The following is a 21,376-nucleotide window of genomic DNA, read 5'->3' as shown; positions in this document are numbered from 1 at the left end:
AGTGAAGAGGAATCAGATTATGGGTTTTACTCCTTGTGAGTTATACTTGAAAATCTGTTGTACTTTATCACTTCTGGAAAAACAAAGGTGGTAAATAAATAAAGAGGGGACAAAAATCTGTCCTCCCGTTTCTTTTCCTTTGTGCTGCAGGCTGAGTTGGTTTAGTGAGTAGTTGTGCAAGACTTGCTTCACTTTGTTTTTGGACAAAGCTGAGCCTTATGCTTCAAACAGAAGGCAGCCAATGACTAACTTCTGGTTGCTAGGTGTGGCCTCCTTTCAACTTCTATAAAATCAGAAGTCCCAGCACTGCTAGAGTGAAACCTTCGGAGAAGAATCTCTCTTTAGTTCTTTGGAAGAAGGTAGAAACACAGGTAAGGCTTGGGTTTCCTTTTAGTTCGTTTTGGTTGTTTTGAAAACTTTTCTCATCACTATGTTAAATGTTACTGCTTCTATAGCATTTATGGCTAGATGCATATATTATGTTTTGATAAATCTTTCTGTAGAATTACACCGAGTATTTTATATTTTAAGGTTTACAAATTTGTAATGTTTTGCTTTACTTAGTAAAGAAATATAATTTTTAAAATATTGTGAATTGGCTTAATACTCCCTCATTGTACAATTGGTGAGTTACCATGGAAAAGAAGGAAAGAATGTGTTTTTCTTCTGGTGGCCTTAAAAGAATGTGTTTTTCCTTTCCTTTCCTCCTCCTTGGAATGTGAGTTTCCAAGAGCTGTGTGTGTCTTACAGGGAAACCATGATGGGAGGGTGGGAGCTTGTGGGGGACCAGGAAAACAGAAGTGGCAGGGGTGGGTGGCAAGGAGCTGTTTCAAAATAGCAGGGCTTTCTGAATTTATTTTCCTCTGTTAGGAAAACTAAATAGATTCAGACCTCATAGTGGTAATCATGCCCTTTGTAATCAACATTTTGAAATTAATGTTATGTTTACTCATGCCGTTTAAAATAAGAAGGTCCGCTTATTACTTGTTTCATTTAAAGAGGGTGTGACCGCATTCCTTTTCCTGTAGGCTCTGTGTCATAGACAGGCTTTGCAAGTGCCTCGTTGAAAACCTAAAGAGAAAAGAAATATTTCCTGGGTGATGTTAGATATGTTATCTCATGGGAATGCCACTGGGGCCCTCTAAAAACTATTCTACTTGATTGTTGAATGGACTAATGGCCATAAAACTCCTTAGGAGAGCACAAAACAAATCTACAGAAGAGTTTTTAAGTGGTGTTGGATGGGTACATTTGCAAAAGTGAAAGATTATGAACCATAACCATATAACTGGCTATTGTTCCTTACAAATGTTCTTCCAAGGATTTTTCTCTTAGTCCTTTTAAAATGTTAATTAAACATTAAACTGATTTCTAAAGTTTAATACTAGCTAATTAAGATGTACTTTTTCTTGTCTTATTTATGCCTGAAAGTCTGTATGGACTTTGAAAAATAATGTTCCCTTGTTTCCACAGGAATGTATTTTGGGAACTATAAGACAAGGCACGTTGCAAATGAGTCAAATGTGGTAAAATGCTGGTTTCATAATTCTGCAATGGCCTCTTCTCCAGAAGTTTCTTACCACCCTAGCCCCAGCCTCAACCACATCTGGCAGACAGCCAACATTTGACTGCTGTTGACAAAACAATTAACAGTACCATTACTAAGGAACCAGTCAGAGTTTCACACTTATTAAATACTTTTTAAACCAAAAGTTCCACAAAGGTTATGTTCTGTATATGACATCAGCTGGCTGAGCTGGTTGTTCTTCATTCTCTCTAGACCAATTAATTTATGACATATTTAAAATCAGAGCTAAATCAATATATAAACCATAAACAGTTTTTGAAGTTAACTATTTCCTGTTCCTTTAAAATCAAATAGATTTTTATCAGGAAGATCAGAACACGTCTAATGTATATTATGCCTTCCTCCATTATGCTAATTTTCTTCATCTTTATCTACTTGAGGTGAAGTTTAAGATTAGTACTTCACAGCTGTAATGGATGTTAGGCATTATTTACTTAGACATTTTTATTTTATAACTGAAGACCCTCTGGAGAAGTTAAGTGTTTCCTTGAGTTCAGATTACCAGATAAAGAGAACCAAAGTGAGGTCCACAATAGTTAAATTCTTATTTTTATATCCCATAGTTGTGGCTTGAAGATGTTTGTTAAATTCATGGAGATATAGTTTCTAAAATAATAGCAACGATATACTAGTTATTAATTCAATAATCCTTATTAACATTCTAAATACCAGGCATTTAACCAGGGATTGAAGGTATATAATGAATAGTATTTTAGCACTGCTTTCATGCAATGCTCCTGGGGATAGAAATATGGCAATAGCAAGTGATAATGCAGAATGATCTAGCTGGTGTACCGGTACAGTCAGGATGCTTTGGCAGAGCATGGAAGGTTGCCAGATCCGATGCTGAGGAACTAATGAAGGCTTTCTGGGTAATGTGATGAGATCTATGCTGAGACCTCACTTAGAAGCAGCAATTAGTGAGGCAATGAGAAGTGAGTGTGGAGGAGACGTGAGCATTCCGAGCAACGGGCACGCCCTGTCCAAAAGCCCAGAAGCAAAACATTAGTGAGGCTACCTCCCATAAATTGCTGTTTTATAAGTCATATAATTGTATAGTCGAATTGTCTATTCCTACAAGGAAAGGTGCGGGAAGGACTTGTGAAATGCATATTGAAGAAAAACTATGTACAAGGCAAAGCATTTAAAAATAAACTCCCCAGGGCTAGGGTGAAACCTGCCATAGTAATCATGGGTTTACTGTTAAAGAATTTGATTCCCAAGTGTAAGTTGTTAAAAATAACATTGATCTTGTCATTGTCATTTTGGTCACTAAGTTAAAAGACTGTATAATGCTTTGGCATCAGAAAGCAAGGATGTATATCTTGATTCTTGCCACTACTAGCTGGGAGACTGCATAAAAGTTGCACTCAGTTTTTCCAAATAGAAAAGGGGCATGATGATGATAGGCTGTTGTTCTATGCAAGGGCTAGTAGTTGCTGCTATTATAATTGTAAAACTCTCATAGTTCTAGATTGTAAGTGGAAGGTATAATAAACTACAAAACTCAGCTTCCTCTGTTGCAAATTCTGGAAATAGCCTTTCATGAGGCTGACAGAGATAGAAAAATTAAAGAGGGCTCTCTTAAGACACATAAGTATGTAAAAACTATAAATTTTTAGAAAGCTACACATTCAATTCACAGATAAACTGAGATTGGTAGCCAATGTATGTTTATAAAAAGATAATTAAAAAATTGTGGAATATTATTAATTTTCATATGTCGGCCCATTTATAAATGTCCACTTTCATCTTCAAATTAGCTGTTGATAAGCATTGAGATAAACTTCATTTTAGAGCTCAGTGGTAGCTAGTTGAAATCTACATTGAGCTAAAACAAGTCAATAGAATAGGCTCCTAAAAGCCTAGTGCAAGCTTTAACCATTACAAGAAAAAGTCAGAAGAAAAGAAAACCTTTTGTGCACTCACTGTGGTAGTCTGGTTTTCCTGCCGAGTATAGATATTAAACAGTCAGAATGGTTTAGCGATAAAATTTGTCCAAAATATTTTTTTGCCGTGGTATGTGCTAGATGTGTTACAACTATTCAGCAGTTCTGCTAATACATGCAGTTAGTTTTGGGCACTTACCTAGCAGGACATGATAAAATCTGTTTCCCTTAGAGCAATTTCTTACATCCTGCCACAATGCTTGTGTCATTAAACTTTGCTAAGAGTTAGTGGTGAATTTGGCTGAATTCCAAGTCCATTTTCCTCTAATTGATTTCCTGAGAAAGATTCTATACTGGCTGCTTTTCCTTACCAGATTGTGCTTTTAGGCCATCCAGATAATTCAGACTAAAATGCAGGAACTCAGAAGATGTAAGTCACACAGCTGTCTTAGAAAAGGACACTCTCTTGTTTCAAATAAATGGCTCAACTTCCTTATTTTTGTTATTTTGTATATTATATAGTTATATAGTTAATATAACAGTATCATTATTATTTTAGCCTTTCTCAGTTTATTTTTTTAAAGAATTTGGTCATTATACAAGTGCTTTTTAGAACTAAAAAACTAGTGAAGTACAGAAAAGTTTTCATAAACTTTATTTTGAAGTTGTAGGACTCACTTTTAATATTATATTTGACAGTATCTTTAGTCCTTGCTTTGCTCTCGTTTGAAGGTTTTCTTTGCTAATTGAAAAGAGCGAAATTAATTATTGAACATGTTTTTATAAGTGAGGGAGTTGCATTTTGCCAAGTGACCAATTATATCACTCATTTTGAAGATTCTACTTATCAAGGGCATAAATGAGATTATGAAAATGGAAATTTCAAATACATGAAACTTTACCAGAATTGCTTTGAAGTTTTGGGTGTAGCAATTAAGCAGCTGGAGTATGAAACTCTATGTGGCAACAGCAGTTGCACCAGATCAGACTGTAATGGGAAATAAAACTTTGTGCAAAATTGCACATCATGACTTTACCTCAGGAAACAACTTGAAATTTATCGATTACTGAGGGGAAGAGATTACTTTAAATGAATGCTCAAAGTATTGGTTCTTCTTACAGATGACAGAATAGTAATTTGAACAATCCCCGTGGTAATTAAGTGGAGATAGTTTCTGCTTTGGCTGTAATTTCCCTGATGCATTTAATCTTATTACTTGGAACTGCAGTTATTTTTTAGCAGGTGTGAATTGAGATACTTTGTCTGAACATGTTGCTAAGGAATCGGTTATGGGTTTTACTCTTCCTCCTCGTGAGTCATTTAGGTTCCCATCAGGAATTTAAAACTGCAACTTTATCTTTCCGACCATCCTCACAAGTATTCATGACAGTAGAGGGATGAAACAAAAGGATATGGAGAGAGAGATCTGTGAGGACCTTGGGCACAGGCTCTCAATAACATATTTCCAGATGAATAGGATCATTAATGGCTTTGTGTGTGTGTGCATGTGTGTGTCTAGAAAACAGACAACACATTAATTTGTAATATACTTCAGGTTTTAAAAATATATGTGTCTCATTAAATAAAAATGTTGTCAAACCAACTTAAGAAATTTCCTTTAAGATAGAGTTTGCCAAAACGGTAATGTATATTACAATTTCACCCCAATGCTTCCTGTTAGAATAAAAACCTAGTATCAAACTATCCTTTTCCCAGTTTTTTTTTTTTTTTTGGTGTTGTGTAGAAAAACATGTAGGACTGATATTTAGACAGCTCAAATAGGAAGAAATGTGAGGATAGCAATTACTCCTAGTGCTGAAATAATTTTATACTAAGAAACAGAAAAGGAAACTGAATTATTTGGGAAGAGTTATCTCCCAGATATCATTTTACAGATAAAGTTTTGAATCTGAATCCCTCCTGCAGATTGTCAGCAACTATTTTACCTATATATGCAAATATTATGCCTTTTCTCTAGCCATTACTTTTCTTCAGGTCCTCATGAATGCTGCATACATTCTGTAATGGGCTCTAATCTTCCATCTTGCCTGTCTCTTAGTAATTCTCCATGATACAGCAGGAATGATGTTTCTGAAATGGAAATCAAATCATGCTGCTTTCTTTTTAAAAACCCATCAGTGTTTTCCCAAAGGTTCCAGCCCTGCCAACATCTCTTGCTCCAGCAAACTCCTTTCAGCTTCCCAAATATGACAAACTTCTCTCCATTTTGTTCTCTTTTAACTTTTCTGCCAGTTTAACCTTGACTCATTTCAAGGGAGGCTTCCCTCAGCCCAGGCCTCCTCTAAGAAGTTTCCTTAGCCTTTGTGTTTTCTCAGAACAGCACATACTAGCTCTAAATTCCTGAGGCAAAGGAGGATAGGATAGTTCACTCTTTTTTGTTCCCTCAGGGTTTTCCATATATTGGGTGGTCTGTAAATTGAGGACAACGAAGTGAAGGAAGACCAGCTCCTCTCTTTAGCCTATGTGCTTACTTGCAGCAGTTGTCTGATCTCTAAAGTTTAGGACTGAGTATGTCAAGAAGGAGCTCAGTTTCTGAGCAGCGCTCTGTGTTTCTTTTTAGGGGTAAAACACTCCTTTTAAAAAACTTATGTTTTGCAGTTTTTTATGCTCCTAAATGTAACCTTGGAAAGTAAGGGCAAGGCTATTTTATAATGCTGTGCCTTGTGTGTGTAAGATGGGGAGGTTTGTGTGGGGTGCATTAGTTTGTAAACCATCTATTAATTTTCTTTCCAGACACTTCTGTAAAAATGGCAATGGTATCAGAATTCCTCAAGCAGGCCTGGTTTATTGACAACGTAGAACAGGAATACGTTGTAAGTAGAGTGATAATGATTCAATGATTACAGTATTAAAATAGAAATTACTATCAATGAATGACAATAATTTCTTTCTCTCTGATCCTTAGACAACTGTGAAATCGTCCAAAGGTGGTCCTGGGTCAGCAGTGAGCCCCTATCCTGCCTTCGATCCATCTTCAGATGTTGCTGCCTTGCACAAAGCCATAACAGTTAAAGGTAATTGTGTTTCCTCAAAACAGGTACCTCTTGGACACTTCAGGATGGCTATTTGAATGACTATCAAAAATCAGATATGATCCCAGAATTAAAAGAGGAAGTAAAAAATAAAAACCAGATGTAAGCAATGGAAAGAGTCTGTTTCATTTTGAAAATAAAAAATATTTTTGGGGTTCAAATGAAAATATATTTCCCTCTTCAACGCTCAGAAAATGTTGGGCAAATAAGTGGAATCTCTGTTGCTAAAACAGGTCTCCTTACCAGCTCATTTCTAGAGAAACTCAGTGCTGAAATCAACATCACTGCTCACAGAATTTGAAGTAGGATCAAACACTGCAACACTGAAGGCCAGGAAAAGTTAATTGCCTCTTCATTTCTCATTCAAATAAATGAAATATCATCCTAAGTGTTTCTTTGATATGTAGTATAGCATCTATTTCCTAGGCTGAAATAATTTATTAAATATATTTCTTAGTTTCTTAAGAAGTTCATTTGGACCATCTCAATAATGAATCATTTTCTGTCAATAGATGATAAAGAAAATTGGTATTAAAGGCTGGTGTCCCTTTATTTCTAGGTGTGGATGAAGCAACCATCATTGACATATTAACTAAGAGAAACAATGCACAGCGTCAACAGATCAAAGCAGCCTATCTCCAGGAAAAAGGAAAGGTATGTTAGGGTGCTAAATTTAAATATTTAATTTCAGTCATATTTATGCTTAAACATGGATTCTTGAGCACAGTTACATAATTCTTTCAGTTTATAACCACTGTTTTCCCATTACACCTAAGTCTGGGATTACAGTATTTATCCACTTTGTTGTAATTGAATCAATTTTATCAAATTTACCAGTTTCGTACATTGGTTGTCTTGGCATAAGTTCTTTGCAGATGTGGTATTCTGGAGGCAAATCTTTGATTTGAACATAAACATCAAGATTGCTATTGGCAATAAAGAATATGTTCTGATTGAAATGTATCTTCTACTAAAATTTAAATTGAGCTTTTTGTAATGCCTAAATATAAAGTGTATATATAATTCAACTTTAAAAATAAGTGCTATATCTTTCATACCAAATATGGGTAGTTGTTTTTAAGCAGTGCAATTAGAAAACTATATAATGTCAATATCTGATTACACTGCTTATTTGATAAGTGCAAACCTCAAAGATTGGAAACATTATTAATATATTACTTTAAAAGTAATTTTATTACTGTTTGCTGTTAACACACATCCCCCTGTGTTTTGATCTTTGTTTTTTTCCCTCTGTAAAAGATTAAGAACCTTATCTTTAAGATGTTATCAATGAATTTAATAAATTTTATTCTATTCCTTCTAGATCTAAAAGATTAACACCACATTCTTAAATATCTAGTATACTTTTGTATGTGAAGGAAAAAAGTTCTAAAAGATGGTTGGGTTTAGGGATCAGTAGTAAAATGACCTACAAATTCAGGTAGTACAACATTGTATAACCTAACACAAGACTTATTAGAAGGCCTGATTCTATTCTTTTTTGGATAGCCCCTGGATGAAGCTCTGAAGAAAGCCCTTACAGGTCACCTCGAGGAAGTTGCTTTAGCTCTGCTAAAAACTCCAGCACGGTTTGACGCTGATGAACTCCGTGCTGCCATGAAGGTAAAACACTCGATTAAGCAAAATTCCTTTCCTTAAGAGAATGTATACGACAAGTTGCTTATGCCTACTATGGTATCTTCAAAATCAGTACAGTGCCTGTCAGTGGAAATTCAAAGAATGAATGAACCAATAATTCAATGAATTAATTAATAAATGCATGAAAACATAACACGCTCTTTATCATGACACTGTATGAATCATACACTGTATGAACCATACATCTGCATTTTCATATCCTTACTGTAAATATTTGCTATAAATGCATTTTTAAAGCAAAATATATTAACAAAGTTTATTGAGATTATTAAATATGGGAGGTGAAGTATACCAAATGACAGATTCAAACAAATTTGGGGATACAAAAACTAGTTGATCTTCTTGAAGGAAGATTTTTCTTCATTTCTATTTTTCTTCTCTTTCAATTCAGGGCCTTGGAACTGATGAAGACACACTGATTGAAATTTTGGCATCAAGAAATAACAAAGAAATCAGAGACATTAACAGAGCCTACAGAGAGGGTAAGTTGTAACATCCAACAGTACAAGTACCTTAGTTGGAAAGGAAGTTTGATACACTTTCTTAAAATTGAATGTGGATGTTAATTACGGGGACTTTGGAATTCCTACATATTAAAACGTTTATCATTTGGCACATGTCTATTGAGTGCACACACTGTTACCAGGGGACATTCAAGTTGCCAAAGTGGTGACAAGGGAGATTGTATCCCAATCCTCATCAAGTTTTCACTTTAATAGAAAACATTCTTCTATGACAAATGGCTACATATTATTATAATAGAAACCTCAATTCAGAGCATTGAATTTAAAGAATTTTTTCTAAAAAACATTTTTTATTATTTTAAAATGTATTTCATAAATTTTTTCCATTGTCTTTTATTTTGAAAAGAGCATATAGCAACAACAACAAAAATATCTCCAAACAAAATAGTCTTCATTTGTCCTTGAAAAGGTAAAAAGTTAGGTACTTATAATTCTCAGTTGGAAACTTTAACTTCACCATTATGAACATAAACAACTCATGTTCATGAGTTCATGTCTTACTAGAGATAAAATATCTCTAGTAAGATCCATGGCATGAAAGACCAAACATGGCTCATTTTATCTATTCAGTGAAACATCTCATTTAAATAATATGCTCAATACTGACAAGAGAGTAATTGCAAGTCTTTTACCATTATTTTTTCTCTAATTTCCCTGAGCCACACTGTCCTTTTTGCTTTCCCAACCCAATATGTGGCACCATAGAGGATCTTGACACTTGATTCTTATGCCAAGCATGGAAAATATTATATTGTTTTCAGAGTAATTTAGTAAAGGAATCAAAATAGGGGAGAGTTTTAACCTCATTTTCTGCAATCCTTATTTCGTTACCAGTGTTTATCTTAGAATCCTATCAGTGATAATAATCAAAAGGGGCATTATTATTAGTTTTCTGTTTGATAAAACATCATTTACAAAAGCAAATGTCCCTATTTCTTCATTATATCAAGATGTAGTCTAGTGACAGCTTATTAAATTCCCCTGTTTAAAGTTGTCTTAGTCTATTTGTGTTGTTACAAAAGAATACCAGAGGCTGGGTAATTTATAAAGAAAAGAGGTTTATGTGGCTCATGGTTCTGCAGAAGTACTGTTCAGGAAGCATGGCACTGGCATCTGCTTCTGGTGAGGGCCTCAGACTGCTCTCAGCCGTGGCAGGAAGCAAACAGGGGCAGGTGTGTGCGGAGGTCACATGGTGAGAGAGAGGAAGCAAGAGAGAGAGCAGAGGAGGTGCCAGGTTCTTTGCAACCACCACTTCTCTCAGGAACTAAAAGTGAGAATTCACTCCTGCAAGAAGGGCAACCAGCCATGCATGAGGCATCCTCTCCCATGATTCAAACACCTCTGGCCAGGAGTGGTTGCTCACGCCTGTAATCCTAGCACTCTGGGAGGCCAAGGCAGGAGGATTGCTCAAGGTAAGGAGTTCAAAACCAGCCTGAGCAAGAGTGAGACCTCATCTCTACTAAAAAATAGAAAGAAATTAATTGGCCAACTAAAAATATAGAAAAAATTAGCTGGGCATGGTGGCGCATGCCTGTAGTCCCAGCTACTCTGGAGGCTGAGGCAGAAGAATTCCTTGAGCCCAGAATTTTGAGGTTGCTGTGAGCTAGGCTGATGCCACGGCACTCTAGCCTGTGCAACAGAGTGAGACTCTTGTCTTAACAAAAAAATAAAAAAACACCTCCCACCAGGGCCTACCTCTAACATTGGGTATCAAATTTCAACATAAGACTTGGCTAGGCCAAATATCCATAGCACTAGTCAATTATAAATTCAGTTAACTTTTTTATATTATAGCATTATTTTACATAGCTAAGTAGGAGTGTTTAGACACACACACACATATCATTGAACTGTATTACATATAAGATATTTATAGTTATTAAGGTAAATACATAATTTGTGTTCTAGCAAGTACCTCTGTTTTACTCTTTTAAACAATTTTTTTTTCATCCTATTGCTTAAATTCTGGCACATTGTATTTCAGAATTAATTATTTGGTAATATATAACTATGCAGTTCATTCTTATTAGCAAAAGCCTTATGATTGTAAGTTTTCATTCACAGTATAATCTACATTTCTCCCATTGCCCCATAGAAAAATCACCTGTGCCAATTTTTCTAATTTTTATTTAAAAATGATAATATTTTGAAATGTGTGTTCCCTAAGTCATGGAACATTGTGACATTGTGAATTATAAGCCAATATAGAATGTCTGATATTATTATTTTCATCATTATTTATCACTAGTTTACTGCAAAATCTATTTTTCTCTTTTTCTCAGAACTGAAGAGAGATCTGGCCAAAGATATAACCTCAGACACATCTGGAGATTTCCAGAAGGCTTTGCTTTCTCTTGCTAAGGTACAACTCAAAGACTTTAGGAAATGCCTCTTCTTTTATGAGGGGCAACGTCCTTGTTTTGTGTTGCTGTAGAGGAATACTTGTGGCTGGAAAATGTATAAAGAAAAAATGTTCATTTGGATCATGATTCTGATGGCTGGGATGCTCAAGATTGGGCATCCACATCTCATGAGGGCCACAGGTTGCTTCCACCTGTAGCAGAAGGAGAAGGGCAGCAGCCTGTGCAGAGATCATAAAGCATGAGAGAAAGAAGAGAGAGATGGGGAGGTGCCAGGCTCTTCTTAACAACTGTGGGAATGAACAGAGAGAGAACTCACTCATCGAGGGAAAGCATTAATCTCTTCATGAAGGATTCACTCCACAACCCAGATGCTTCCCATTAGGTCCCACTTTTAACATTGGGGATCCAATTTCAACATGAGATCTGGAGGGGACAAACATCCAAACCATTGCAAATAAAATCTAGAATGTGAGCTCTTCCTAGAAATGTATAATTGACTCTCTTTTTCTCAAAGAATATTATTCATTTGATTTTAAGGGAATTAAGTAAATCATGTGATTACCTGCTAGAGAAAAGCTTATAATAGATGGGATTTCTTTCAGGGTGACCGAAGTGAGGATCTTGGTGTGAATGAGGACTTGGCTGATACGGATGCCAGGGTAAGCAAGTGCTAACAAAATATTACTGCAGTCCATCTTTCTACCTTAGGTGTGTGGAGTTACCGCTTGATACCCTCCATGTGAAAGCAAATCTAAGATCTTCTGAGAGACTCCTTAATGGTTCCCTGAATGGGGCACACCTGAATGGGGCACACCTTTCTGTAGCCCAAGAGAGAAAAATGTAGTCTTTTAAGTTTTCAATGACCCCCATTAATCATAAAACCAGAGAGGATTAAAGGAGAGCAATGAGAATTTGATGTGTTATTCTCAAGAATTGTTTTGTTGAAAAAACTCTGAATTTTCATTTTACCAGGTATTAGAAAGGGAAAACTATTTTTTTTATTAAGTGCATTGGAACGAGTGAGCACATCTAACATTCTATTAATAGTGAACACTGGAATGGTTTATAGATGTCAATTTATATTGTAAAAATATTATTGCAATAGTATTATAGTAATATAAATTATAATAACACATTTAAATACACTGTTTTATATAATCTCAGTAAGTTTGCTGGTTATTGATATACCAATCCATTGTCAACATTAGAAAAATCATGCAATTTGAAGGGCTGGAATTTATTTATTTATTTATTTTTGCTTTTGACAGAATCTCACTCTGTTGTAGCTTGCTATAACCTCAAACTCTTGGGCTCAAGCAATCCTCTTGCTTCACCATCCTGAGTTGCTGGGAATGCATGCATACATCACAATGCCTGGCTAATTTTTCTATTTTTAGTAGAGATAGGGTCTCACTCTTACTCAGCCTGGTCTCTAACTCCTGAGCTCAAGCAATCCTACCACCTTGGCCTCTCAGAATGCTAGGATTATAGGTGTGAGCCACTGCACTTGGCCTGGAATTTCTATTATCAGAAAAAACAGACAACTATTATTTGCACTATGCCTTCCTCATGGAACAGTATTCTCTAGATAAATTCATCACAGTGATTCAGTAAGGATGGAAATTTATTGGTCCACTACCATCCACTTCACTATATCAGCGTATTATCATGCACATAATAGCATTCATTAACTTTTTGTTGAATAAATGCATATATGTCATTACCAGTTTGCTTGAAAAGTCCAAAATAACATTTTATATACATTGGAAGTTAGATCATTTTAATAGAAATTGTGTAAACATATTAAAGAATAAGAATTGACATTTGAATAATTGTCCATAATAAAAAATATTTACTTGTGACATTTCTGAATTGCTTTCCGTTTGAAGACATATATTTATGGAGGCTACAAAGTTTGGTTTGACCCAGGAGGAAGATGGTAATTAACATTTCAAATTGAAGTGCATTCTGGCAACAATAAGGCAGGGATTATCTTGTTCATGTACAAAAGAGAAAAATCTGTAGTTTAGAAAAGTTAAATTATTTGTCTAAGATTACATAGCTTTGAAGTTCCCAAGTCAAAATTTGAATCCAGAAATTCTAACATCAAAATTCAAGATCTAGGTTATGGTTGAATTATTAATTTATTAGTACCATTTGCTGATAATTAAACAATAAAGAGTAAAAAAATTTTTTTCAAGATTCTCTTGGACTTGTCTTTATATATAGCATAATCTTAAAAATCTTAAAGCAATTTAGTTCTGCAAACATTTCTTTTGCAAACACATTTTCAGTCTCCAGTGTTCACAAGGCACCTTGAGAGATACCTTGGAAGATACTTGACAAACAAAATAAGGTCCCTTTCTTTAAAGAATTTATAATCTTATTGTTGCCTACTCTGATTGTATTGGCCACAGAAGAGCTGCCTAGAAAATCTTTGACAAGATCTAACATTCCTGTGCAGATATCATTTCAACAGATAGTCAAGTGTTTATTTTTATGTTCATTGACAGGCCTTATATGAAGCAGGAGAAAGGAGAAAGGGGACGGATGTGAATGTGTTCAATACCATTCTTACCACCAGGAGCTATCCCCATCTTCGCAGAGGTAACACAAAATTTTTGTTTCTAGAACCTCTTTATAGAAGATGCAATTTTCTTTTCTGAGGACAAATAAGAGAAAGGGAAGAGATAAGTTTTTATCAGTGTTACTCTTATATCAAATGGGTGTAGTATGCCTGACTCATTATTGTTATTTGTCCATTTGTCTAACTGTAGAACCATCATTTTATAGTATTTGAAACACATTTTGTGACTTTGGCATGTGAGACATCATTTCATTATTTTCACTGCTTTTATTCCTCCAAAGGATTTGGAATAAATGCAAAAAAAGACACATATGACAGAACAAATGAAATTACAATGAAGAAAAACAAACAAAATCAGAGCTAAATAAAGCAAAGAGAATGTAGGTGCTACAGAACAAAAACATAAAAACAAAACAAAACAAAATTCAAGTGTTCTGATGTTTGACCACAATATTTAGCTCTGAGCTTCTTGGAAGCAAAAGTCCTGATGATTACCTAAAGCCATTGTTGTATAATAGTACACTGATTTCTAATGCTAAACTTAAGATAAATTTATTCCACAGATCTTATATAGGGGAGATCCATTTGCTATGGCACTTAGCACTGCTGTAGTATGTGCTATGGTTGTCAATCACATGCCATTTCTAATAACTGTCAACAACACTTGCAAACATTTCCCCAAAATACACAAGAACACCCAAATGGCCACATGAGTTACATTCCTAGAAGAAGGTGAAGTATCTTATGCTTATCATGCTTATCAAGTATCATGTTATGCTTAGTTGTATAAATAGCTTTAAAAAGTATAACTGAAGTTATCACCCCAAGGAATTCTTTGAGTCAGTTGTGCACATTTTGCTAAAGCTTGCTAAAAAATAGAATGTTTTTTACATCTCTAATTTTAAATTTAATGTTCAGTATTTCAGAAATACACCAAGTACAGTAAGCATGACATGAACAAAGTTCTGGACCTGGAAATGAAAGGTGACATTGAGAAATGCCTCACAGCCATTGGTATGTAGTCTTGGAGCTGGAAGAGTTTTCTAACTAGAAATTGTGTTTTCAATGCTGCCCCATATAACATATATATATGAAAACAAAACAAAAAACAAGCCATCAGAGATGGTACATCTATGTTTCAGGTAGAAGCAACATGTAAGATTGGCAAAAAAGTATGATAACCTTCTTCATAACAACAGATATTATTCCGCTTTTCAAAAATATGGAGAGGAGAAATAGTTATTGAGCACCTACCTATGCCAAGCTGGGCATATCACAGAGGCAATTCAGAATGGTCATTAAGAGCCTGGGATTTAAAATTAGACAAATGTAACTTCAGGTACTGGTCTGCCACTTGTTAGTTTTGTTATCTTGGGCAAGTCCAGAAGAGTCTCTGATTCAGTAGGTCCTGGTTGGCTTCTGAAAATCTATACTTTTTAAAGATTTCCCAGGTTATTTAGACAACCATCAAAGTTGGGGAATTTATGTTCTCAAATAGTGTTTCTCAAACATTACCATGCACATGAATCCCCTGGAAATCTTGTTACAGTGCACATTTTGATTCAGTAGGCCTGGGATGGGGCCTGGTTTCTGCATTTCTAATAAGTTCCCAGTTGGTGCCATGGATGCCACTTCGAATAACGAGATAACTCTACAACTTGACATGTGTTAGAATTTTATATGAGTGATGCCTTATATGTAAGCCTGTCCTATCCCAGGGTAGCTTTTTTTTTAATGTTCTTACTACAACATGAAGAAAGTATTTATTTGTATAGCCTTTAACACCTACTGGTTTTTCCATTTTCAAGGGCAATATATTCAGGATAGCACTAACTATTAAAGGTACAGTTGGGGGGATTTAAGGTAACAGGAAATTGGTAATGGTTGTGAGAGGAAAGAATATTCAAAACCACCATATAGAGAGTCACAAGTATCTTCTCATAATCCAAGTGTCCCATATTGGGAGGAGGAGGGAGAGGAATAATGATGGGAGATAGAATCCTGTTGGCAAAACTCTACATCCTGTTTCTTTCATGTGCATCTTTCCTTTTTTGTGGTGAATATGTCCACTAAAATTTGCCTTTCTAAAATTTCTTACAGTGAAGTGTGCCACAAGCAAACCAGCTTTCTTTGCTGAGAAGCTTCATCATGCCATGAAGGTAGGTACCATGTACTTATCTGCTTTGCTTAGAGGAAGAATGATCTGTAGAGAGGACAGAAAATTTTATATTGATTGAGAGTCACATGTTTAATATCTTCCCATTAAAGAGCATCATTGTTCTATTCAATGCAAGAGGTAATGCACAACCTTATTAGAATAAACTTCTGTTAAATTGAGTGCATTTTATTTTATAGGTGAGTGATAAAGTGAGCCTTTATGTGATTTATGGCTTACTTGTGATTTGCTTAAAACCTGAGTCACCACAGGAAGGGTGACATACTTTTTCTTTTAATGTGTGATTTTACTAGCCTACTTCCGCTAACTTTGTGTTTTATAATCTTCCACTTTCTGAGTTTCCCTTGTCTGTATTATTATTCTGTCGTTCATGCCATAGATTAATAGTTAAATCTTTTAAAATGTCATTCTATGATTAGGGAAGTAGACATTGTTATTAAGATTTATTTGAGATACACCTTCAACTATTTCACTTTAACTTTACTGTCTAACACACATGGTATTATATGGGATACCGCTTCTATATTTATATTTTGAGCCCCCAAATGAATAGTTATAATGTTATCTTTGTTTTGTCTTTGGAACTCCAAAGCAAAAAGGTTTTTACAGAAAGAGAGGTCTAACTATTCAAATAATATTAAGGGGTCTCTATGAACTGATAAGCATGCTAGGTACTGTGATGTAGTGGTTAACAGAGTTGCTGCCCCACATCTGCTGTTTAATGTGGTATTCAGTTGGTTAATGATGAATACCTGGTACTATGAAAGAGCAAAGAGGGATATGTGCTCCAGACTTTGGAAATCAATGTAGCCTTGCTCACAGCTAAACTAAGATCTAAGTAGAAATGAGCCAGGTGAGGGCCACAGTAGAAGAATGGGGCATAAAGCAATGGTAGTCCAAGAGGAGGAAGCAACAATTACACAGCCTTGATGGCAAAAGGTAACAGGACACTTTCAAGGCAACAAAAATAATTAGAGTGATGGTGTGCAGTGGAAGAGAATATAAAATTAGGCAGAACACAGTAAGCCCTGATAAAATGATTTGTTTTTATCCTAAGAGCAATAGAAGACTATTAAAATGTTTTAAATAGATTAATTAGATAATCAGATTTACAATTTTGGAAGTTCAATTTATTTGTCATTATTGGATAGTCAGAGGAAAGACTGGATGGCAGGGGACCAATTAGAAGATGGTAAAAGCTCTCTGTACCTACTGCTAAGATAGCAGCTTGTTTCTTGTCATTTTATCACCACTTGTGTAATGTGTGTGTGTTAATATGGAGACAGTTTCTCTACAGAAATCACTTGAAATAGTAAAAAGGGATTCACCTTCAAATATACATTCTTTTATGAGAGTATTTTCTGAATATGAAACACTATCATTTGTTTTGGCCAGGGTGTTGGAACTCGTCATAAGGAATTGATCAGGATCATGGTTTCCCGTTCTGAAATTGACATGAATGATATCAAAGCATACTATCAGAAGATGTATGGTATCTCTCTTTGCCAAGCTATCCTGGTATGTTATGATTTTCATAATGCCATCCCCATAAATGAAAGTTCTATTTGCAATATCTTCAAAGAGAAGAGCTGACTTACAGTATCTGTAAATTTTATATGTAAGATGAATTCAATGTATTAAGGTATATACTTCATTAGTAAATTGAGCTTTCACTAGTGAAATCTAACTAGTGAGTGCTCTAACAAACTACTAGGTACATTTTTCAACCAAAGTCATGGAAATGTTTGGTTTTCTATGCATATATGTATCAATCAAAATATTTTAGAGTTTCTGCTAATGTGGATAGGTATTATGGTTTATTTTCTAATATGTTATTCAGAAGGTAAGAAACATTATTCAAAATATTTATCTTAATTTTATCATATGCAAATTGTTTAAAATTCAAGTATCTCATTCGAATGTTGAAGAATGAGACAGAAAGAAAAGTCAACTGTTTTAAATGAATTGAAAGATAACTACTTAAATTCAATTCATTATTCACATTGGGTATTCTCACTAAAAGTGAGAAAAATCACACGCCTATATCTTTGTTTCTTATTAGTGAATCAGGCATTTCCTCATGTGTGATATAAGATTCTAGTACACTTATTCAGTTCTGTGTGGTATTTCATTCTTAGAAAATAATGAAACTAACATAAAAGATAATTAATTAATAGAAATTTATAGTCTGAATCTTGAAAGCTACTGAATTTTATATCACAATCAAGAAATATCAGTTATCTGCTCTCTATATTATTTAATTCAATGAATGGTATATTTATCAAAGAACCCAGGAAATTGATGCACTATAATGTGTATTCTCACCTACAGTTAAGACTACAAATACAATAATTCTTCTATAATTAAAAAAATCTTATATTGATTATAGTTTTGAATAATATTAAGTGTACTTTATTTTTCAATCAACAGGATGAAACTAAGGGAGATTATGAAAAAATCCTGGTGGCTCTTTGTGGAGGAAACTAAACATTCTTTTCATGGTCTCAGGCATTATGATTAGAAGACATTTTTATTATTTTAATTATATCCTTTTTTCTATAACATAGGCTTAATAGGAAAATTTCTTCATCAGGATTATAGTCTAGCTACCTGATTTCTGAAAAATACAGCCTATACATCATTTTTATATCACAACTCCGTATAATAGAGATAAGCTAGTTTTTTTTTAAACACGTTTACCCCAAACCATAAAACCCCATATACAAGTTGTTCTAGTAACATTACTTGAGAAAGATGTCTATATAACTGAAAATAAAACAATGTTATAAGACAATTCATGTGTCATTGGCTCTTCTGTTTTGATTTTCTTTTATGTGTAGCTCTGTGGCTTAATCTGACATCAAGGGACAGGAACTTGAATTCTAAATTACAATTATTTGGTGACTGAATTGAAGAAAATAATTACAGATTTAGAAAATGGACTCTACATTTTATTGCTTAGTTACAGATTATTGAGAGAGTGTCTCTAGATAATAATGAATTTATTGCACTAGTATTATAACAATTTGACATCTGCTGTATTCATGAACCAGTATAAAGATGAAATAACAACATCAGTGAAAAGTCCTCTTGTTTGTTTCATGGTAATTGGACATTTAATCTTTCTAAGAAATTGCCAAATTGTTCTCCAAAATGGTAATACCAATCCACTTTCCCATCATAAATTTAACAGTGGCCAGTTTCCTCCACATCCTTGCCAGCATTTGCCAGTGTTGTCACTAGTTTGTATTTTAGCAGTGTTTATTTTTTTATTGTTGAGTCTAGAGAATTCTTATATATAGTAGATATTAGTCCTTTGTCACATGGGTGATTTGCAAATATTTTCCCTTAGACTTTCAGTTATCTTTTCATCTTCTTAACAGGATTTTTGCAGAGCAAAAGTTGAAAATTTTAATGAAGTCCAATATATTAATTTTTTCCTTTCATAAATTATGCTTTTGATATTATATCTACAAACTCTTCACTGAACCCTAGTTTTCAAAGCTGGTGGTAACTAAGCCATGCCAGATCTTATTTGTCTCCTTAAGAAGCTTAGCCTTTGTCCCTTAATCGCCCCGATTAAAAAAAAAATACCTGAGAGGTATAAATGTCATCTATTAGATATAAATGTATTTATTATCAAAATTTGTGAGAAAAGGAGGAAGAAACAGACTATAGTCTCAGGTTTCATAACAACATATTAAAATTAAACATGGAGCTATGAAAGAAGGTTTTCCCCATACATGAGATATTTCTTTTGGTAAACTGCTGTGTAGGTTCAACTTGTGACAATCCTGTACATAAAATGGTTAAACTCTAGGGAAACTCTTCATTCCTTCCATTTGCCTTTCTAACTGTGTTAAGACATTAGTTCTTCCAAAAAGTCTTCTTTGATACCCCAAATCTGGGTTAGATCTTTCTCCTATGTACTCCCATTATATTGTATTATAATTTCCTGATCAATTGTCCTTATTCTACTCTAGGTTTCCTAAGGGTAGGGAGTGTGTTTGTTATATTCACTTCTATGTGTCCAGTACCTAACCTAGTTCTTGGCAGATAACATACACTTACAATTTTAAGCACATTAATGAATGAACAAACACAGGATGCAGGTAGTCAACAGGTTTGCATTTGCAAAAAACCTTTTTATCCTACCAATTTTTCCTGATGCATGATTTTTTTTCTTTGTAAAGGTCATAAAACATCACTAGTCAAGAAAAGGGAGAGGAAAAAACATTTTATAAATTTTTGCTAAGGGTTTGCTATAATATGGGAACAGAGTAGTACACAGGATGATGACTTGGAAGCCAGAGAGGTGTGAGTTCCAATAAGCGTCCACCACTTATTTAGTGACCCCAAAGATAGTAATTACCTTTTCTAAGCTATAGTTTTTCATCAGTAAAATACTGCTACTACCATTACTACTACTACCACCACTGGCTATATGGAGTTGCTATAATGATTAGATACAATGGAATAAAGGGATTGACACTTAATAGGTACATAAGAAATTAGATGAAAACTTAATATCAAATCAACTAACAAAAGGTGAAAAAAAAATCAATGCTTCTAAATATTAGGTATGTGGTAATTAAATTCAGTTTAAACTAATTCTTAGCCCCAAACTGGAATGACTTTCAAAGATGGAATAGTCTGAGAAGAAATTCTAGTACTGGAGTTTGTGTACTGACTACAGGCTGTGCCAGAAATACAGGAAGAGAAAGGGCTTTTATTATCTGGAAACCAAAATACATTACTGTGGAAATGATCTTTTGCCTTAATTTCAGTGGTGAAGATCTGGGATGTTGACCGAATAGCCAAAGTAGCCTTCCAAATTCTTTCTTTGCCTTCAATGTATACACAATGTGTCTTCTTAAGACTCTGAACACTGACTCAGAGGAGGTCAATGTCTTTATAACCCTGTCCCAGTGTTAAGAAAAGTTATGTGATTCACGGCCCAGCCCAAGCAGTCACTGACTGTAGGCCTTGGCCAAGTTTTTTATGCTCTCTATATCTTGGTTTGCTCATCAGTAAAATAAAGATATTGATGGTCATGATGAAAACTAAATGAGATAATCAGCATCTAGCACACAGAAAGCACTCAGTACATATTAAGGTGTCTTAGCTGCTGCCACTATAAGAAGCTGTAACACATTTCTAACAAAGAAATCTTCCTTTAATATGGATAATGCATTATGAAATGTCCTATAATATCAGAAACATTAGATCATTTTCAGCTACTGCAAAGATAAATGTAATGAGATTTCTCACATGTAATAAGTTATATATTAATACCATATACTTTATATTCTTGTCTCACTGAAGATTATTAAATTTAATAGTGTTAGTCTTTTGTGTAGTAGAAAGCTTATTTATAGACTGTCCTTTTTGGTGAATATGGAACTACAAATGGATCCAATTTAGGAGTAGAAAAAGTGCGAAAAGGAACAGAGCAGAATGCAAAATGTTAGATATGAGAAAAAGAAAAGGAAATGAAAATGCCATGAATATATCTGCATATCAAGATATATATCAC

The 21,376-nt window shown here is 34.4% G+C and overlaps 1 protein-coding gene across 1 annotated transcript; it reads left to right on the top strand.

Moving 5' to 3' along the window:
* The first annotated feature begins 217 nt into the window (after positions 1-217).
* ANXA1 (annexin A1) lies at positions 218-18,634 on the top strand. The gene is made up of 13 exons (XM_012770890.3): positions 218-371; positions 6,233-6,312; positions 6,405-6,513; positions 7,091-7,185; positions 8,041-8,154; positions 8,582-8,672; positions 10,997-11,076; positions 11,680-11,736; positions 13,591-13,684; positions 14,583-14,678; positions 15,765-15,823; positions 17,236-17,358; positions 18,271-18,634. The coding sequence occupies exons 2-13, from the start codon at positions 6,247-6,249 to the stop codon at positions 18,325-18,327; spliced, it is 1,041 nt and encodes a 346-aa protein (XP_012626344.1). The 5' UTR covers positions 218-371; positions 6,233-6,246; the 3' UTR covers positions 18,328-18,634.
* Positions 18,635-21,376: the final 2,742 nt, after the last annotated feature.

Source organism: Microcebus murinus, chromosome 12, assembly GCF_040939455.1.
Source record: "Microcebus murinus isolate Inina chromosome 12, M.murinus_Inina_mat1.0, whole genome shotgun sequence".
Lineage (NCBI taxonomy): Eukaryota > Metazoa > Chordata > Mammalia > Primates > Cheirogaleidae > Microcebus > Microcebus murinus.
Note: the sequence above shows the minus strand (reverse complement) of the source record. Positions and strands in the feature narration are given on the sequence as shown.